General features: G+C 50.9%; 1 protein-coding gene across 13 annotated transcripts in view; it reads right to left on the bottom strand.

Moving 5' to 3' along the window:
- The window catches only part of Nrxn2 (neurexin 2), a 112,150-nt gene that overhangs the window by 77,423 nt on the left and 14,300 nt on the right, over window positions 1–20,427 (bottom strand). For 11 of the 13 annotated variants that reach the window (XM_004643751.2, XM_004643749.3, XM_023703905.1 and 8 more), the window contains exons 3-6: window positions 12,950–12,967; window positions 8,123–8,152; window positions 5,845–5,916; window positions 1,246–1,547 (exon numbers count right to left, since the gene is read on the bottom strand). In XM_004643751.2, coding sequence (XP_004643808.1) covers window positions 1,246–1,547; window positions 5,845–5,916; window positions 8,123–8,152; window positions 12,950–12,967 — 422 coding nt within the window. Of the gene's footprint in view, window positions 1–1,245; window positions 1,548–5,844; window positions 5,917–8,122; window positions 8,153–12,949; window positions 12,968–20,427 lie in introns of those variants that run through there. The other 2 variants (XM_023703908.1, XM_023703903.1) reach the window with 2 other exon arrangements.

Raw genomic sequence — 20,427 nt, 5'->3', positions numbered from 1 at the left:
AGAAAGAAAGAAAGAAAGAAAGAAAGAAAGAAAGAAAGAAAGAAAGAAAGAGAAAAGAAAACTAGTAAGAGAACAGCCACAATGCAGGAAGGTGGATGGAGCCGCTGGACCATTTGGATTTCCCAGTTGTGCTTAGCCTAAAAGAGATGGGGCTAAAAGAGCTTCACTGCTATTGGCTATGAGACTGTTGTCCCAAGAGAAAGCATGAGAACTGTGATCCAGGAGGCAGTGATTGGGGACAGAAGCCAGGAAATAGAAACAAGAGCTCCCAGAATGCTCAGGTGGAAGGGTAAGATCAGACCTACAGGAGGCAGGAACTTCTTGAAGCTGGAAACTAGCTGTGAGGCTCCTGCCAAGCAAAGCAGAGCTAGAAAAGTGGTCACACTTGTGAATACCACTACAAGCCCTGGGAACAATGAAGAGGGCCTGTTTTAAGAGCACCTGCTCAGGAAGTGAGTCTAGGAACAGAAGCTAAAGGGACACTACAAAGAAGGGTACTACCCCCTACCCATGGGCTGGCCCAGAAGGGTATCCTGAGAGCACCTGTGTGGGCTGGCCTAACAGCCAGAGGCAAAAAGCAATTTGCAGAGAGCTGCGAGCCCAGTGCCTCAGAAGTAAAAGGAAGAGTAAGTCAGGGCAGGTCTTACCCAGAGCAGAAGCACAGGCGGCACCCTTCCTGGTCTTATGCTCCTTCCCCAGTGTGCTGCTACCAGCTGAGTTCATCCCATCCCTACCTTGGCCCTGGAAAAGCCTCTCCTGAGACCAGACCACATCCTAACCCCCACCAACTCTGCCTTCTTGCTCTAGTGTTGGGACACCCTTGCCTTCTTCACCAGTACAGCCTGCTCATCCTGGAGGATCCCTCCCTATGCCAGCCAGCTCCTCAGGCCCTCTACTCTGGCTCTGCTCTCTCCTCCCACCTCCTGAAGCCCTGCCTATGTCAAGCCGATTTTCTGAGCCCCAGTCTTTGCAATCCCAGCTGCTCCCACCAATTGGAGCCCAGATCTTCTCCTGGCCTCAGGCTTCTGTCTTAAAGCACTTTAGGAGCCTCCTCCTAGCTCAAATCCCAATCACTGAGCTCTCTGAGGCCTGCCACGTAGCTGTGGCCATGCTTCAAGTATGCTCATAGTCCTGAGCCCTGTCTTTCTGCAGAACCAGACCTCACTTGCCACACCCCAAGAAGCCCTCTCTCCACCTGTGTCTGCCCCACATGTGGCTGACCTCTGGCCTTCTTGCTCCCCCTACCTGGCGCAGGTTTCGGGTAACCCGGACGTCGTGCCAGGCATTGTCGTTGAACTTGCCGTTGACGGGTTCCACAAGGGCCTCGAAGGCTCCTGAGCCTAAATTGATGACCAGCCAGACGGCCCCAGACTTGAGGGACAGGTTGACGTAGTCAGCTGACTTGCCCGTGTGCAGCATCAGCCCGTTGCGCTGCAGGGTGCGGAAGGCCAGCGTGATCTCATCAGTGCTGCTCTGGATCGGGTTGTGTGACAGGTCATAGCAGAAGAACTCATTGCCTTTGAAGGTCGCCACAAACTCCTCCTTGCCTGGATACCATAGTTTGGGAAAACAGAAGAAGGCTGAGTGGAGTGAAGTCTGACAGAGCCTCGCTCTTCTCCTCCACACCCCTCAAGGACCAGGAGCCCTGCAATCCTGGCTCTAGGCTTTAGGGACCCTCCCTTGGCCTGTCAGTTCTCTGCTCTAGACCCTCCCATCTTTGCTGCTAAAGACAACTTCTCCCAAGTGCATTTCCAAAGGGGAGGCTGCTAAGTGGCTCTCACACTGACAGCTGACAATTAAGCTGCCACAGGGGCAGGCAAAGCAGAAGGGTCCTCAGCAGCTCCTCCCACCAATACCAGCCCCCTCCACAAAAGGACGTGGGAGAGAAAGTGGAGCTCTAGCTGGCTGCTGCCGGGGAGCTCTACCCTAGACAAGGAACCAAAAGCCTCTGGAATATAGCCCATCTCCCCATCCCCCTCTCCTCTGGTGGTGGCCATTCTCAGTGCCCAGGGACAGTTTCAGGCCTTACCATCTGGAATAGTACTAGAAGGCCTGTTGTGTAGCACTGAGCAGATGAGGAGAATGGGAAGCACAGGAGGAAGAAGGGCAGGGATAAGACATATGGGAAAGCAATGCAGGTGACAGGGATATGCACCTGATAGCAGCAGGCCCTTGTGCCAAGCTACATGTGCGGTCACCATGCCAGCTCTCACCAAAACCCCAGCTTCCTACTCCAACCTGAGGATAGCTTCTGAAGAGCCCCATGGTGCTAGCGTACAAGCTGAGTGTGCCAGTGGAAGGAGCTTACACCCCTGCCACTACCTAGTGCAACAGCCCCTTCTACTTGCACTTTTTAAGCAGAAGCAACAGCTACTGGGAAGGCCTTAGGGACTGCCAGTGCTCGGCAAGTGGGTGACAAGTGAGAGGACAATGACTTCGGTACCAGGATGTTGGGGTCCAGCATCACAACCACACAGAGTGAAGAGACCCAGATGAGGAACCAAAGGAAACCAGAGGCCCTGGACCTAGGCAGTGGCTCATGCCTCCTTACCAATTAATGGTGACACCATAGTTGGCCCCATCTCCCTAGGTGAATGAGGGGCAAACAGGACTGTGTCATAAGGGAATTTATGCAGAAACTGTGCTGTCCAAGCATATGGGTTCTCAGGAGGCCTTCGGAAGCCCCCAAAAACAGCAGGCACCATGCCAGGAGCATGAAGGGCCAGTAAGATGCAGCTGCCCTCTCCCTGAGGGACACAGCTCAACAGAAGTGCCACATGTGGATGCAGGGGTCTCTGGGTACAGATTCTGCCGCACCCTTCCCCCACACACCAGCCTGCCTCTCTCTGGGCAAGCTGCCCGAGACTCTGCCCTCGCTGCCTCCGGATGCCAAGGCACCAGCTGCTGCCCCAGCGCCTGGCACAGCCCTCACTGCAGCTGGCAAGGCCTGATGTCCTGAGGCCCCAGGGCAGTGAGGCTGGGGGTGCACACCAGGACAATCTGAATCCCCCCTATATACTTAGGGGGTCAGAAGCAAAGGTGAAAGATCCAGCAGAGACAATGAGGGAAGGAAGGGAGGATAGGTGATGTGGAGAGAGGTGACACAGAAAGGGGAAAAATGGACCACCATGGGACAGATGGAGGAGAAATGGAGACAGCTCAGGACTGAGGGAGCAAAAGGTGACATGAAGCTGTACAGATAAAGAAAAGGAGCACGCCCCAAGGGAGCAGGTAAGGGAGATGGGAAGAGGGCCAGCAAGGAAAGGGGACAAGGAACTCTAGGGAACGAAAGCCAAGGCTTTCTGGGGCCTTGCTGTTTCCATAGCAACCCGGCCTGCTGCTCAGACACTGGCAGAGCCAGGGGGCTCAAGGACTAGAAAACTGAATGTGTTTGACCTTGGGTTTGCCACACATACTGGCTAGTCCCGCCCAGAAGTCGGGCTTCCCCTCCCACTCCTTCACCTTCACTGCAGTCAAAGAAAATATCATTACAGAGTCAGACAGAAGGGAAAGAAAGAATAAGGCAGCCACGTGAAAAAGTGATTGGGACAGAACAAAAGAAGCCAGAAAAAGAAGAGAAGCTGGATCTCGGCTGCCAAGACAAAAATGGGAAAATAAGGCCATTCCTCGATTCCTCTTCTTAGCCTCCTGTCTCTGAAAAGTGGCAAAGACAGCCACACTGCAGTCTGTGCTCACTAGGTTCAAGCCCCTTGGCCACCATGGACCCAGTAAGCCAGAGATGGGAAGAGATGCACAGAGCCCAAGGCAGCTCAAGAGAGCCCAAGAGCCTTTGGGAGGAGGTAGAGGGATGAGCAGCTGTAGAAAAGAAAGAAGATAGAGAGGAGAGAGAAGCTGGGGAGAGCAGCAGGAGAAGGACCTCGAGGTGGCGGTGGAGACTCAATTAGGGGCTGTATGTAGGGTGATGGAGGGTACTCAGCAGAGCACAAGCCAGATCCAGGCTGCATGAGCACTAAGGCACCAGGGGACACTCTGCCCCATCTCCCATGTGGGCAGGACTGGGAACTACAACTCCCAGCAACACCTGAACAATTAGAGCTCTTAAGTTGCTGGTGCAGAAAGGAGGTGATAGCTGATACTTGTTTGTCTCCCTCGGTTGGGGGTGATGAGGGTATCTGTGAATCCACAAGCATGCCCAATGAAACTGAATGTGGCCAGAGACTAGCTGTTGTGGTCCTGGGTTTCTAAGCACCATGAAAGAGAGGGACACAGCAGCTGCCTCCTTTGCAGGCCCAGCTCAAAGGCCTCCTCTGGGAAGGTCTCCAGCCCCCTCTGTCCCTCCCTCCTGTTGAGCACTACAGCTGTCTGTTCTGCTCATTTGGCACTTACTGCCTAGTAACATCTTGTACTGCTCCCTGGGGAGGAAGTATGATGTGGGAAAGAAGACCTGGGCGCTTGGGCTGGCACTGCCACCAGCTTTGTGACCTTGGCCAAGACACAACAGCTCTGCCTTGCCCTGCCTTCTCCTCTGGAAAAAGAAGCTAATCATCAGCTCACCTCACAGGTTGCTGCAGCATCTAGAGAGTGGACAGGGACAGCTTCCTAAACTGTGAACCAGCCCACAGATAAAGGACTCTCCTACTGGGATATAACTCTGTGAGTACATGCTGTTTTTCTCTTCCCCTTCCCTTTCTCTCTCTCTCTCTCTCTCTCTCTCTCTCTCTCTCTCTCTCTCTCTCTCTCTCATTGAATAAATTAACTCCTTTGAACAAAGTCTGCACTTTTCATATACTTTGCATGGACCACGCTTTATGGTACTTATTTGCTAGAACATCAATGAGCCCCCTGGGAACAGAGACCATTCATTCATTTAAAATAAATGTGCTGAGCTAACGCCTACGTAGGTGTCAGGAGCTGTGCAGAGCATGTGGAATACAGATGAAAATACCTGACCCTGTCCTCAGGGAGCTCAGGGCAGTGGGGGGCAAACAGGTAAACTGACAGTTATGATGTGTGAATGAATCTAATGAAGGTGTGGACAAAGGGTTCTCTCGGAAGTGTCCGGGTTGTCCTGCAGAGTTCAGGGAGACTGCCCATGTGGACAGCTTGACTGGTCTTTCAGGAGGCGGCTGAAAGAGATAGCAGGGAGCCAGCAGAAGAGAGGGACAGCAGGAGCCCAGGCAGACAGAAGAGCCACCAACTGAAGGACAGAGATGGCTGGAAGAACACAGGGCTTCAGTCCCACTGCAGAGGCAAGTTGTCAGACTGGCTTGGAAACTTTTCAAGAAAAAGATGCCCCTAAGAGAGGTGGACACAATGTGGGAAAAGGAACTAGAATCCTAGAGCACCAACATACACACAAAAAGGCACTGTCGTGGCCTCAGGGGCTTTGGCCATTGTCTGTAAAATGAAAGCAATGAACCCAACCATCAAGGGTTGCAAAGACTCACTGAAACAATGTGCATGATACAAATGGATCAGGGATGCCACCTCTCCCCACGGGAGTGGCGGGGGACTCACAGTCCAGATTTGATGGTTAAATTGGGGCCGCTGTGCCTTGGTGTCAGAAAAACAGACACTTTCTCTTGGTGCTCCATCAGAAAACAGACACTTTCTAGGGATGGGCTTGACAACTGCCATGGAGACGGGCATCAGTATTCTAAAATGAGATCATCAGGAAAGCTGGGCTTTGGGAAGGATACGGAGGTTGTGGCCCTTCTCACCAGGACAGGTTATGGTGCCCCAGAAATGGCACTCAGTGTAGGACCACCATAAGCCTCCAGATATAAGGGGGTGCACCTCTCTAACTTGGCTTCTCCCCAGGAAGCACTAGTAGCCTGCAGCAGGGTAAAGCCTAGGCTCTCTGGGGGCCATGGAGTCACTGACCTTTTGTTGGCTGGTGCACATCGCCGGCTCCTCCTCTCCCGGCCCCCCCCTCGGAGAACAGTAAGGACCCTACTGGAGAAGCAGAATTGGGGAGTCAGGCACAAGAGGCTTCCCAGCCAATCCCACCCCAGCCTGGAGGTAATAGAGGGCCCTCTCTAAGACAAAGGTGCTGCCTGCAGGCTCAGGAGAAGAGAGAACTCACTTGCCTTCAGGACCTCTCAGCAAGGAACTAATGGACAAACCTAGGGCCACTGGCCCCACAGACCCCAACAGACTCATAAGCCTCAACTTTGCCCAGGGTAGGGAGACTAGGAAGAGCCCAGAAACAAGCAAACAGGTCAGCCCCAGGGACATGGAGGCCCTGAGGTCCTGCTGCCAATCTCTTCATCCTCCTGGCCAAGGCCTCTTCTCCAAGGGCCAGGCCCCTCTCCACTGTGAATCTCTGCACATGTCCCTTCTGCTGAGTCCGAGTTCACATTCATCAAGTCCTTTAAAAGCCTGACAGACACCAAATCAAAAATCTTCCCCAGGTCACCCAGACCCCTCCTCTGCTCTGTGCCTGTCCTCTTCCTGGTCACCTACAGCTACCTGCATTGGTCCCCCAGTGAATGCTCTATGTGTCACTATTCAGAACATGGAGCTTCCCAGGGACTTCTCAGAGGCACCCCACATTTACTGCTAATGTTTTGCCTTCCCTTTCCCCTTAGAAGAGCTCTTTCCAGAGGGAAGTCCTGGCTGGGTAGAGCTTTCCAGGTATGCGGGATCCTCAGGAGTCAGTTTTCATGATCCCCACCCTGTTCCTCCCCACCCAGCCTCAGCTCCTAAGGGCACACAGGAACCAGTGGCTATATGTGGGCTCCAGGCTGGGTGAGCTCCAGCCAGGCTCTGCCAGTGAACATGTGTAGTCAGTTCCCGGCCCCTAACACCTGCCCTATTGCTGGATCCATGGTGCAGCTTCAGGATAAGGAAATGAGGGGAAAGTTCCTATCTGGGCTCTTACTCTAATCCCAAGGCCCCAGAACAAAAACTAGAATAATATCTGAACTGTAGAACTTTCTAGAGAAAGGGAAAACTTTTTGGGGACCTCCCCCACTCAAGGGCCTTCATCTATGACTAAGGTGAACCACAGCCAGAACTCCCAGAACTGCGCACTAAAAGGCAAGAAGGACATGAGTGACCCACCCAGGGCACTGTCTCCCAACTCCCCACCTGGGACTCTCTCCTTCCCCTATATTTCTTGCCATAATTTCACAACCCTGAGAGAATCTAAAGCCCCTACCTCCCCAAACCTAAATCTATCCCAAATTTTAGATCTCTGTAAGTCTCTCCCCACAGTCCAGTCTTGGTGCTGTGGGTCCCCTGCCACAACAGTTAAGGACCTTGCCCTGACTCAGGGTCAGACAACCCTCAACAGAGGGTGACACTGGGCAGGTGTGGCAGCACCCAAGGTCTGGAAGGTCAAGCCCCTGTGTTCACAGTTAATGACAAGAAGGGTAAGAGAGGTCAGACATGGAGGGGAGCAATCAGAACAGTCAGGTTTGCTTAACACCAGGGCTTTGAAAGCTGGCAGGAACTTGGTCAAAGGGAGGCTCAAATTAAAGGACTAGTCCACCAATTAGAGTTGGATAATCACTAGAGAGTCACCTCACTTCTCTGGTCCTCCAGGGTCTCATTGTCAAACAAGGTTCATGATCACTCAGAGATATGAAAGTGAAGGTAGCCAATGGGACACGGTGGAAAGGGGGATCCTGCACCTCCAGTCTCCCATTTCTTCCCCCCCACCCCATTCTGGTGAGAGAAGTGACAGGGCAAGGGGAATGCAGGTGCTCATGTACTCTTTTTCAGCCCAGGCCCTTTTCTGTTTACTTGGGTTCACAGAAAAGAAAGGATGATCACAATCAATGAATGGAAGGAAATAAAACACAGCCATGAGAAAGAACACAGGTGAGATACACTACCAGGAAAACGCAAAAAGGTGACCGGAGACAACGGCAGGAGTTCAAACATCTCTTGATGTTAGAAACCAAGGTGAGATGAGGGCAGATGGAGCAAATCTGGGTGGGTGGAGAGAGGAGTGCACAGACATGGACCAGCCCCCCCACCCCTACCCGAAACCCCCAATAAAATAAAGACATGGCAGAGGAAGAGGGCAGGAAAGGAAGGAAGGAAGGAGGCAGGACAGGTGGAGGAGAGGGACCGGGAGGGAGAAAAACAGAAAAATTCCAGGCGCAGGTTGGGGGCAATCCAATCCAAATCAAACCAAAACTTCAAACCATACCTTCGCTGTTTAACGTCAGGTGAGCCGGACCTTGGAAAGGGAAAGGAGAAAAAGAAAGAAAGGGGGGAAAAAAGAAGAAAAAAGAAAGAAAAGGGGAAAGAAACAAAGAAAACACGAGTCATCAAAATCAGCCAGAAAGAAGGGAGAAAAAAGCTTTTGCTGCCACAATTTAAAAACCCATTTTAACTTGTGACAGACATCGGGGGGAGAGCCCCCAGCCCAGAAGCTGAGGAAAGGGGCCCGATGCGGAACAGAGGGGAGAAGGTAGGAAAGGGAAGAGAGAAAGAAGAGTTAAGGGGGCACCAGAGTGGGTGAGAGGGGTGAACCAGGAGGATGGGTCAGGGAGTCGCTGCAGGGGGGAGAGGAGATTTTGGTTTCTTTTTTTCTTCTTGCCGGAAAAAAAAAAAGGAAAAGGAGGAGAAGCATGAGGCTGGGAGGGTTGCTTTTTCCTTTTTCTTTTTTTCTTTTTTTTTTTTCTTCCGGGAGGCGGAGAGAAAAAAAAACGGTCAACGAGTAAAACAATTCAGATGAAGGAGAAAATAAAACACGACACAAAAATCAAAGCCACCTGGAGAGAAAGAGAGTGTCCTGTTAGCGCAGGGTTGAGTGGGCAAGGGTGCCTCCAACCCCCCCTCACATACACACCCAACCCCATTGACCCCTGTGACATTGGCAGAGAAGAGGGTAAGCAGTGGGGAGGGTAAACCTGGACCTAAGACAACACTAGGGTCTCCCAAGAAGGTGGGTTTGGAAAGACATCTCTAGGATCCTAATACTCCCAGCCAGCCCTTCCTAACAGCCTCTTCAGGGACAGCAGGGACCCTGAAAACATGAACTCTACAAAGAAACCAAAGAAGTTTAGGCTCAGGGGAAATGTGAGAGGAAGCAGGTATGAGGAAGTAGAGTCTAGGGCAGTGGTGGCAAACCTACAGCACATATGCCACAGTGGATTGTTTGTATCCTTGAAAGCTCTAAAAGGTTCACCATCACTGCTCTAGGGAAACCCTAGAACAAAGACAGAAGGAGTGGATTCCTCTGCAGGAGGTCTGAGGGACTGTGGCAGCAAGGTGCAAAAGGGACAGCTAAGACCCCTGAGCAGGAGGCCCAGCTGAGAGTTTAAAACACCTGGCTCCTAACCACATTTCTCTGACTAGGACCTCTCTGAGATGACCCAAAAGCTGACTTTTGCAAATGGAAAACAAAGATCAGCTGGGATTTCCTTCCAGAGTCACCTTGGGCACTAGGGATAGCCAGACTGTCAGCCTGAATCCAAGGCACACATCCTTGGCCTCAGTTGGGAAAACACAGCCCACTAGACCAGAGCCCCAGGTCTAGAGAGACTGGCAGCCCAGTTCCCACAGCTGTGCTGAGAGCCCAGGGCTCCCTGAGATGACCAGCCAGTCTCACCAAACCAGAGCTCCAATCTGCCTCCCAGGATCTCACCAAGAGGGCCCTGCAGTACCAGTGTTCTCTCTCTCTCTCTCTCTCTCTCTCTCTCTCTCTCTCTCTCTCTTTTTCCTGGAACCAGGGATTGAACTCAGGCTCTTGTGCTTGCCAGGGAAGTGCTTATTCCACTGAGCCATCTCCCTGGCCCCTAGTGTTGTCTTAGGAAGCCCTTCCAATTCTGCAGCAATGGGATATAGGCCCCAAGGAGAGAGAACAGACGCCAAGGCAGAAGCACTGAGGCTACAGAATTACTGGGCCAGAATTGAGGGCCAAGATGCCTGGGGTCCAGGAGCAAAGAGGGCAAGAAGGCCAGGAAGAGTATGGTGGGGGTCAAAGTCTTGGGCACTGGGGGAGATGTGGCTGAATGTGCAGGGTGCCTCTCCTCTGCCTTTCTCTAGGGTAACATTCATTCCCCCACCTCTGGATCCAAGGCCAGCTGGGGAAGGAGGTCCCAGGAGACAGGCTCATAGAGGACATAGGCTGAATCTATGGCACAGGCAGGGACCCCAGCACTTGGACTGTTTTTTATTCCTTGCTCTAGATACCCCTACCCTGTCAGTGACTCTTTCTCAAGAACTCCCAGCACCTTCTTCCAGGACCCAGGCAGGGCAGGATCCCTGAACCTTCCTCCCACTCTGCCTGTCAGTAGCAGCCTTGTCTTGCAAGTCCACTCATGAGAATCCCAGCCTCTACCACCACAGTCCAGGAGCCAGGGGCCTGTGATCCATTCTCTGTCCCCTGCAGGCCTGACTATTCCTAGGGGGAGTCACATCTCTCCCCTCAAAGACCCTTCCGCTGCCCAGCTACTGCCAGCCTCATTAGCATGCGTACTCTCCCTCTGTCACCACGGCAACCAGCTGCTCAGCTCCCTCAGGCATGACAGCACCAGCCATCTTGGTGAGGGGAGGCCAGTTCCCTTCCTGTCTACCTCTGGCTCAGCCCCAACTGGCCCAAGGATTCCCTCAAAACCCTCCATGAAGCCTGTTCCCTACCTAACCCCTCTGAAGTCTGCTCCCTCCTACCAGCCCTCAGCCCACTGGGGTGGTCTCTTGCCCAGGTCCACCTGTGGCATCAGCCCCTCCTCCCACTGCTGGAAAAAAGGCTGGCTGTGATAGATGTCACTGCCAGGGGTCCCTTCTGAGAACACACTATCTGGCTGCTTCTGGGTCTCCTTCACCTGCTACAAGAGCTTAAGAAGAAAGAGGGGGTGCTCAGCCAGGCTACGGAGTAAGATGCCTCGATTGCTGGAGAACACTAGGCCTCAGGTAGGGTCACAACTCACACCCCTAGCCATTCCCGGGGACCACCATCTGCCCAACCCACCTCCTCCTCCAATCTCACCTCTGACTCTCCTAGCAAAACCCCCAGTGAGAAGAGAAGGACAAGATAACTACAAGACACATGGGTGAGCACAGACACAGCAGAGACACATAGAAGGGCCACAGTCCTGGATGTGTGCACACACCCAGAGTCCCCAATGCACACCCCATGCAGTACTGACTCATAGCCACACGCAATGCCACATCCAAACCAGGAGACCTCCCATCCCACTGTCCCACTGTCCCCAAAGCATAACTCCTCTTCCAGTCCCTGTTTGTCCCCATTTTCCACAGCCCTCCGGCCGGTCCTCTCCTCCTTTGGCCCAGCTAGTCTCTCCTTGTTCCTGTCCTTACTATCCCCTCCCTGGAGTCCTTTTCATCCCACCTTTTCACTTAGCCCCTCGCCCCCTCCCTGCCTTTCTGCCTCCTTCTCCTGAGCACTCTCTGCTCTCTTTTGTCTCCCTCTTTGCTCCCCACTTTCCATCTCTCGCTTTGTTCCAGAGAAGACATGACATCAAGAGCAAGTAAAAGTCACATCAGCACTAAATCTTTATCTCCAGCCCTCAGAAGGCTGCGTCCACCCAGACATGCAGACACAGACACAGACACAGACACACACACACACACACACACACACACACACACACGTAAACACTGGCACACAAGAGAAGTGAACACAGATGCAGACACATGAAGGATACTCCCACAGAGGCACATAGATGTGGTCCACACCACAGAACCAACATGTAGGTGAGCAGCACACTCACATCACAGACACAAAACCATGCTACATGCACACAGCACATATCCACAGATGGGCTGAGGTGCCCAGATTGGCAGACCAACACATGTGTGTATGCACACATGTGTACACACACACACACACACACACACACACACACACTCCTGCCTGCTGGGACCAGAGGACCTAAGGAGCCCTGAAGAGAAGAGACATCTGGGAGAGAGAGAAGCCAGAAGGTGGGCAACACAGAAAAAACTGGATTCCACTCACATCCAAGCCAAAAGCCCTGGCTGCTTTTCTTTCCCAGGACTTGTGTCCTGCCACTCTCCCCTCAGCTTCTCCCCTCAGGGCCTCTGTCCAGGGATCTCCTAAGGCAGGAGATTGTGGAGTAGACAGTGACCAGCAGCAGTCCCACCTCACAGCCACCCCACTGCCTTCCCTATAGCAGCAGTGTGGGCTCATCTGCCTTCAAGCCTGGACCACCTACCGCAGGCCTCCCTCTCCCAGATCCTAGTCCACCCCGAGAAAGGAAAGAAACAGGAAAAACCAAAGACAGAGGGAAAGCTTAGGAAAATAACAGAAACGCAGAGAGAACCTGTGGAAGGACAGACATAGGAAGAGGCCAGAGGCAGGGCCTGGAGCAAGAGGTAAAGACAAGCGGCAGAGAGAAAGAGAGAAGCAACCAGAGCAGAAGGCAGAGGAAAAATGGACGCAGACCCCAGAGAGGTGCATGCCCACCCTTGCCCTGAGCATGGGCTGAAGGGGTAGGCCAGCATCCTCCTCCCAGCCATGGGTAAGGGAAGAGCTGCCCCTAACATGCCCTGACCCAAGGAAGGCCCACACTTCACCTACACTCTCAAACAATGTCTGGTGGACCTGAACTCCCAGCTGTCACAGCCCACCCCTGTCTACCCCACCCTATATGTCATGCCTACCCATCCTAAGTTGGGCTGGGCAAACTGAGTCTACCCATTTATTTCCAGGCCATTCTGATCCTGCCAGCTATGGCTCTCTGTCCCACTCCCCAGCTCTTCCCAACATCCCTGTTCCCTTCCTGCAAAGAAGAAGAAAGGCTAGTGGGCAGAATGAAGGGATAATGACAAGGGGCATGGCCCACCCCCCAGCTGGCAGCCACCCACACCAACATCAACCTGGCCAGTGCAGGAACCAAGGCAGCCAAGAGAGGACCCCAGACACCTCCCCCAAACAGGCCCCAAACACAAGCAAAGGAGGGAGTCCTCGAGTGGCAATGATACTCCTTCATGGGAAATCCCCCTGGCAACAGATGTCCTACCCCAGTGACCAAGAGATTTCACTCACCTTCCATGGGGTGCTCCTCTACAGCCAGCAAGGTTCAAAGAAGGGAAGCAGAGAGAGAAGAGAAAGGAGGCAGTTAGCAAGCATACTATGACAAGGATAGGGACTCCCAGGGGATCCCTGACACAAGTCATCCCACCTGGAAGGCCCAAATCTCAGGGAATAGCTTTGCTGGGCATTAGGCAGAGACAGAGCTGTCTGCTGAGTCAGTGCCTGATACATAGTCACCCAGCCTAGCAGGGCTGATCCTCCACATGCACCACATATTCCTTTTGGGTTGCATTTCAGGAAACTGAGGCCTGAGGCAGCAAAGTGACCACTCAAGGCCTCACAGAGAATGGGAGGCAGGGCCTGGGCCAGCAGCCTGGCTTCCAGACTCCCGGAGGCAGGCTCCTCCTCTCATTGCAAATCAGAGACAGATGGGAACACACTCACACCAGTTAACTGTCTCGCCGGGCTTGCCCAAGACACACGCTTGGTGACACACTGACACACATAGACACTTAGCAATCCAGTGCCACACACAGCTCTCACATAACTTATACCTGAAGGCTCTACACACAAGGACCCACCACCCCACAGCCCCCCACCCACCCAAGGAGAAAGGCATCAGTACACAAAGTCAGAAAACACAATCTGCCCTAGAGTGCCATGTGACATACTTTCCCGAAGGTCAGCCTCTCCCAAGGCTCCCTCTGCCTCAGGATCCATGATTAGAATAAATGCCTTCTCCACGGCTGGATGAGGCGAAGGCCTGGAGGCTGTATGCCTGTCTCTGTGCTAGAAGCGGCCAAGTCCAGCGGGCCACATGGGCACACCTTGCACTTGCCAGTCCAGTGCTTATGCCGCTGAGCTATCTCCCTGGCACTGGCCCTCATCTACTAAGGGCCAGCCTGAGCACAGCCATAGGAACACCAAACAGATAAAGAGAGAAGGTAGAAGGGAGGATGAATGGAAGCAGTTCCTTCATCCGAGCTGTAAAGCTTCAAGCAGGCTGTGTCCTGACCTGCTTTGTAAAAGAACCAAGGTATCCCCTGCCCTAAACATTTGCCCACCTCCTGAGGGCCTTCAGATGAAGTAAGAGATGGGAGAAAGAAACAGTACAACTGAAAAACATACATGGCTCTGGAGAAAGACACACACACATGCTGACCCAGGATACAAACCACACACATGTGCATGCACACATATTCTCTTTCTATCTCTAAGCACATTTTGTGTTATCTGTCCACTCATTCTTGGAGTAAGGGTAGCTCCACTGCAAAAACAAACGCTGTGACCTGTCATTTCTTATATGCAAACACACACATGCGCACACACAGAATGAATGCAGACCTGCCTCTGATACAATGCTTCTGGTACCTAAAGACAACAATGAACACCGGTCTCCTCTGGCTCTCCCCATCACCAGTCACACACACCCACACCCCAGCCTCACATGTTGCAAACACTTCTATGCAACATAGAGCCCTCTTTTACCTGACAGCTGCACCCCTGGAAGCTACATATACAATGATTTTCTTAAGTAAACAACGAAATCACAGATACAGAGGCAGCTGTCTGGCTAAAGGGGCCCTGAGGAAAAACCCTGCTCTCTCTCTCTCTCTGAGGACTGCCAGGTTGGGATCCTTTGGTCCTGGTGTGATAAGGCTCCAGTCAGTGAGCACAGTCACGCGCCAGCATCTGTGCAAACAGGCAGTTTGGAGATTTCTAGCTAATCTAACATGGCAGATATTGCAAAACGTATTTTCGCCTGCCAGGAACATGCGTCACGCTACACACAGGAAGGTGCACCAGCAGTCTTGGTTTACTCCTAGCTTCCACAGGACAGCACCTACAGCATAAATCTCCCCTTCAGAGTCTTTTTCCTCTCAGCTACTTCACCAGTGCCCCTTTTCTGCCATCTTGCACCCTTCCAGGTTTGGTCCCCTACCTTCACACTCTTGTTTGTCCTCACCCTCTTTAGTGGCACCTCACTTTGGTGGCTTAGGGACTCCTGAACCTGTGTTTGCAGCCCCAGTCTCTTCCCCAAGTGACAGCCCTGTGTAATTCCCCCTCCTCCCATTGCTCTGTAGTTGCCCTACAACCCTGTGACATATAAATCTACCACTTAACCCTGAGGCCATGCTTAACATCCCATTACCAACCCCCTGGGTTTAGCAAAGGCCCTGCTTCCAACCAACAACCCTTGAACTCCCATGATGTGCCCCACACTGCCAGGCTCCAGATGTGCCCTTTAAGCACATGGCAGGCACCATTCAACCCTCCCCTGGGACACTGTCTGCCTTGCTGCAGTCCCAGTGAACTCCAGCATAAATCTCCCTCCTCTAGACAGATGGGCCAATTCTACCCTGCCATCACCTTGGCCCTTGGCCCCTGCGATCCTGGGTCACCTGAGCCCACATCCTTACTCACACCTGGTCTCCTGCCCTTATCCTTCCTCTGCTTGGCCCCTGCTTGGCCCCAACCAGCTTGGTCGACACAGGGACCAGATACACCTTACCACATTCACTGAGATAACAACACACAAACTGTTTAGTGACTCTGGGTTGAATTCTTCTGCACTCAGCCCACCTATCCATCTGCCTCAAGAGCAGCCCTCCCTCAATAACCACAGGGACACCCAGCCCTGTCCTGCAACCTTCGTTCCTCAATCAGGTCCCCCAGAAAGCAGCTGTGCTCTTTTCCCAGACCCATCACCAGAACCTCTGGGTTCCACCTGATGAAACCTTCCATCCCCAGCAGCACATCCTACAGCCAGGCCTGCATCTGCTCCTGACCTGGGAACATTAATAAGCCTGAGACGACCGCTGGCCAGCCCTTCACACCCTGCAATTCATACACCACACCCAGCTCTCTAGCAAATTATTATTATGGACAATGATAAAGACCTAAAGGGTAGTTCCCAGCATTTGGAAAACTAGGGCAGGAGGATTGCTGCAAGTTCAAAGACAACCATGGCTACGTAGTGAGTTCAAGGCCACTATGAACTACAGAGTGAGATCATGTCTCAAACAAAACAAAACAAAATGGCCAAGAGTCTTCTAACACACCCAAAACTATATTCCACCAAGTACACTTACGATTAGTGTCATGCACTAATTTGGAAAGCTGATTGCCAAGTTCACACACACACACACACAAACACACACACACACACAGGAAGGAGGGGAAGAGGTCACTAACTGACAATTCCTCCTCATACGAGTACAGATAGAAAGACTAGGAAAAAAGCTGATATAAAAATTCCAAAACAGGCCTGGCAAGCACCACTACAGGCAAGGCCAACCCAGTAAAGGAAACACTGCACAGCAGTCCAGCAGAACACTTGAGGTGAATCATGACCTCCCTAAGTCACTAGTAAAAAACTAAATCACATTACATTAGAAAAGCAGCTGGGCACGGTGTCACATGCCTCTAATCCCAGTACCTGGGAGGCTGAGGCAGGAGGATCATTGTGAGTTTGAGACCAGTCCGGGCTACAAAGTGAGCTCAAGACCTACCTGAACAGCACAGCCTCAAAAAGATTTTCAAAAAAAAAAAAAAAAAAAGTCTCCATTGAAATGTTCTCAGTATTGGTGAGCTGTGTGTTTTACTGAAATAATTCCCAGTTCTAGGGGAGCCCTGCTCCCAGAGGGCTCAGAAGACAGGTTGTCCCACTCCATCCCCAGTGCACTCTCTGCAGGCACAGCAGGACTGTGTGTGTGCAAGGGCTCCCTCAGCACAATGGGCTCTTGGGAGAACTATGGCTCAGGCCACTGAGGCTATTCATCTATTTCTGATAAAACATTGCCCCTAAACAGCTCCAATAACCAAACACGGGTCAACAATGACCAGAGTGCTCCTTTTTGGAGGCACCATGAAGACAGATAAAGTGCCAAAGGCCTGAGTCAGCTCAGGGCTCCAGTTCCAACTTTTAAACCTCTGGCCTCAGTCTGACCCTCTGTGAAATGATAATTATACATATGCAGAGGCCACAAGAACTACATGAGATAAAATACCCACAGCACCTAGCAAAGGCTCTGTGGCTGCAAGGCTCTCTCCTCCTTCATCTCTGTATGTGGTTCTCTTTAGGTTCCAGTTGCTCCTTCGCTGCTTGCTAACTGCTCTTTAACTTCCTCCCACTGTTTGTTGCTCTGAGGTCTTTCGCCCAACTCTCACCTTCTTCTTGGCCATCTCAACCACTTTCTCTACACATTTGTGACTCAAAGCTCTGACCACACACTTCAAAGTATCCCAATATCTCTAGGTCAAGAATGCCCAGGAGCACTGACATTCAACACATGCCTGGTCCATTGTCCTAAACCTGTTCCCCTTCCTGACTGCCCCATCCCCTCTTACCCCTCCACCATCATTCAACCCTTAGAAACTGAAGCCTCCTGTTCTCAGACACCTCTCCTCCCTCCCCATATCTGATGGCGAGGCCCTGTGCAGCAATAGTCTCAACAGCAGCTCTCTACTGCTGCAGCTGCCGAACAGTCACCAGAACTGCAACTACCCTTTCTGACCACTCTCTAAAACAACAAAGGTTCAGGGCCTCCAAACATCTTGCCTGAACCACCTCCCAAGTGATTTCTCCACCACTTAACTCTGTCCTCTGTAATCCCTCTACACTTCACTCCCAGCTTCCTAAATATACCACCTATCTTCACCATTGCCTGAGCAAATTCTTGCGGCTCCATCTGCCAATACACTGTACCCAGTTAGCATCCATTATGCGTTAGTTGAATGACTTAAACCAAATCTCCAAGACCTGGCTTCAATCTGTTTCAACGGCTGCAGGTTTCACTCTTTTCCCTCCACTCCTTGCTGTCCCTCTGCAGGTATGATATATGTTTCTACCACGCCTTTGTTCTTACCAGTTCCTTTGCTTGACATGATTCAAACCAAGCTTGCTAATCAATGTTCAGGGCCAACTCTAAACAGAATGCCTTTCATAAACCTACTTCCCATCCCCCCCCCACTGTAAATGCTCTCCTTCCTTGAGACGTCAATATAACTTTTGTAATAGTGACTACTATGTACTCACCACTAATTGTATATCAGACATTTAACTGTCACAATAAACCTGTGAAGTAAGCATGATTATCTCCACTTTCAAGATAAAAGAAAAATGAGTCTAAAGAATAGATATCCAAAAAAAAGAATAGATATCCATCTTATATCAAAGATCTAGTAGGTAGCGAAGACAGATTTAAGCCCAGATCTAAGCTACAGAAGTCTGTGGTTTCATCACTAAGCTACAGTGTTTTGTTTCATCTGGGCACACACCACCTCTATAATGCTGTTGGAGGCGGGGCGGGGTAGGTGTGCTGTTATAGCAAGTTAAGTATCCCTTATCTGCCAGATGGATAGAGTGTCACACATCTGTAATTCCACCACTTGGGAGGCAGAAGCAGGAGGATTTCTAAGAGTTTGAGGCCAACCTGAACTACGTATGGAGAACCTGACTCAAAATAAACAAATAAGCAAACCCTTATTTGAAATAACTAGGGAAAGAACTATTTCATATTTGGGACTTTTTTTCAGATTTTGGAATATTTGCATATACATAATGAAATATCTTGAGGGTGGACTTAACTCTGAACATGAAATTTATTTGTTTCACATACGTCTCATCAGCCGAGCATGGTGGCACATGCCGGTAATCACAGAACTTAGAAGACTGAGGCCCTGAGTTCATCAGGATCCCTATAAATTCAAAACTAGGGCTGAGGAGATGGCTCAGTGGAATAAGCACTTCCCTGGCAAGCGCAAGAGCCTGAGTTCAATCCCTGGTTCTGCAAAAAAAAAAAAAATTGGTCTTAGGGGCTGGTGAGATGGCTCAGTGGTCTAAAGCATCTACTTAGAACAAACTAAAAGCACAGGGACCACGGTTCAATCCCCCAGCACCACATGCCAGCCAGCCCCGCCCCCTGGTGGGCTGAGCTGGCCACACACACACACACACACACACATAAATAAATAAATAAATAAAAACAAAACCAGCCTAGGCTTAGTGAGTTCAAGGTCAGCTTGAACTACATGTATGTGTATAATATATGTTATATACATACACATCTTATACACACAGCCTAAATATAATCTTATAGATTTCTTTTTCTGGCACTGGACCCTGAACTCAAGACCTTTGCACTGTATCCCCAGCCCTGTTTTATTTTTTAAGACTTGACTTGCACATCACAAAGTTATCCATCCTGAACTCAAACTTTTGATCCTCCTGCCTCAGTCTCCCAGAGTGCTGGGATTGTAGGCATATGCCATCGCACCCAACTTATACAATATTTTTATTGTATAAGTTGGCACGGTGCATCACGTGTGTTTGAAGGGCACCCATCACATGAGGTCAATTGTCAAATTTTTCACTTGTAGTGTCATGTCAGAGCTTAAAACAATTCAGTGTTAGGAGCACTATGGTTTCAGATTTTCAAATTTTATTTATTTATTTGTATTTTACGGAAGGGTCTATAGGGTGTTCATTTTGTCACTGCGTAGATCACACTCGTAGAGGTCTGCCTGTTTACAGCCTCCCACGAGCTCGGATTACAGGCGCTGCCAACACGCCCAGTCTCAACTGCCATCTCAGCACGACCCAAGGGGCGGGGCCAGCACCACAGGCCCAGGATCCCCCGTCCCTGGGCAGGCACTTTTGAGCTATTTGACCGGCCCTTCAAATTATACTTATTGAGAATTTTCTATTTGGCAAATACCATTTTACAAGCTTTGTGCAATTTACATAACTTAATTTTCACACTGTAAGGTAGGTGCTCTTATTATCCCATTTTACAGATAGGAACCTTAAATCTAAGGTCAGTGTCTAGGCATTGTAAATGTTGGATCTCTTTTTACAATATTTATTTAGGGGGCCTGCCCATTAGCTCAGGTGTTTAAGTGCCTGCTGAAACAAAGCAGTCAGGCTCAGGATGCTGTGGTTCGATCCCCTCATCCTCAAGCCAAACCAGACCTGCCATGAAGGCATCCTGAGCAGCCCAAAAATAAATAAATAAAATAAAATATTTATTTATTTATTTGTTACAGTATCTCACTACACAGTTCAGGCTCATAGTGATCCTCCTGTCTCAGGCTCCCAGTGCTGGGATTATAGGTATGCACCACCACACCAGGTTTTGGTGGCTGGCACGGCACACTCAGGGTTCCAGGGCTGGCACAGCATGCGGTACTAGGGATCAAACCCAGGTCTTTGTGCTTGCCAGGCAGGTGCTTAGACAGTCGAGCTATCTCCCTAGTCTAGCATCTCTCTCTTAGCCACTCACTTTACCGCCTTTTTATCTGCTCCCTCAATTAAAAAGTCAGCTTCCAGACCAGAAGCTCTACCTTATTTATCTCTGACTCCCAACAGCACCCAATACACAACCTAACAAAAAGGTCTTGGTGGGCTGGTGAGATGGCTCAGTGGTCTAAAGCACCTACTTAGAACAAGCTAAGCTAAGCAAAAGCACAGGGACCAAGGTTCAATCCCC

Source organism: Octodon degus, unplaced genomic scaffold (genome assembly GCF_000260255.1).
Source record: "Octodon degus isolate 3935 unplaced genomic scaffold, OctDeg1.0 scaffold00184, whole genome shotgun sequence".
Lineage (NCBI taxonomy): Eukaryota > Metazoa > Chordata > Mammalia > Rodentia > Octodontidae > Octodon > Octodon degus.
The sequence above is the reverse complement of the archived record's forward strand: the minus strand, read 5'-3'. Positions and strand labels throughout refer to the sequence as shown.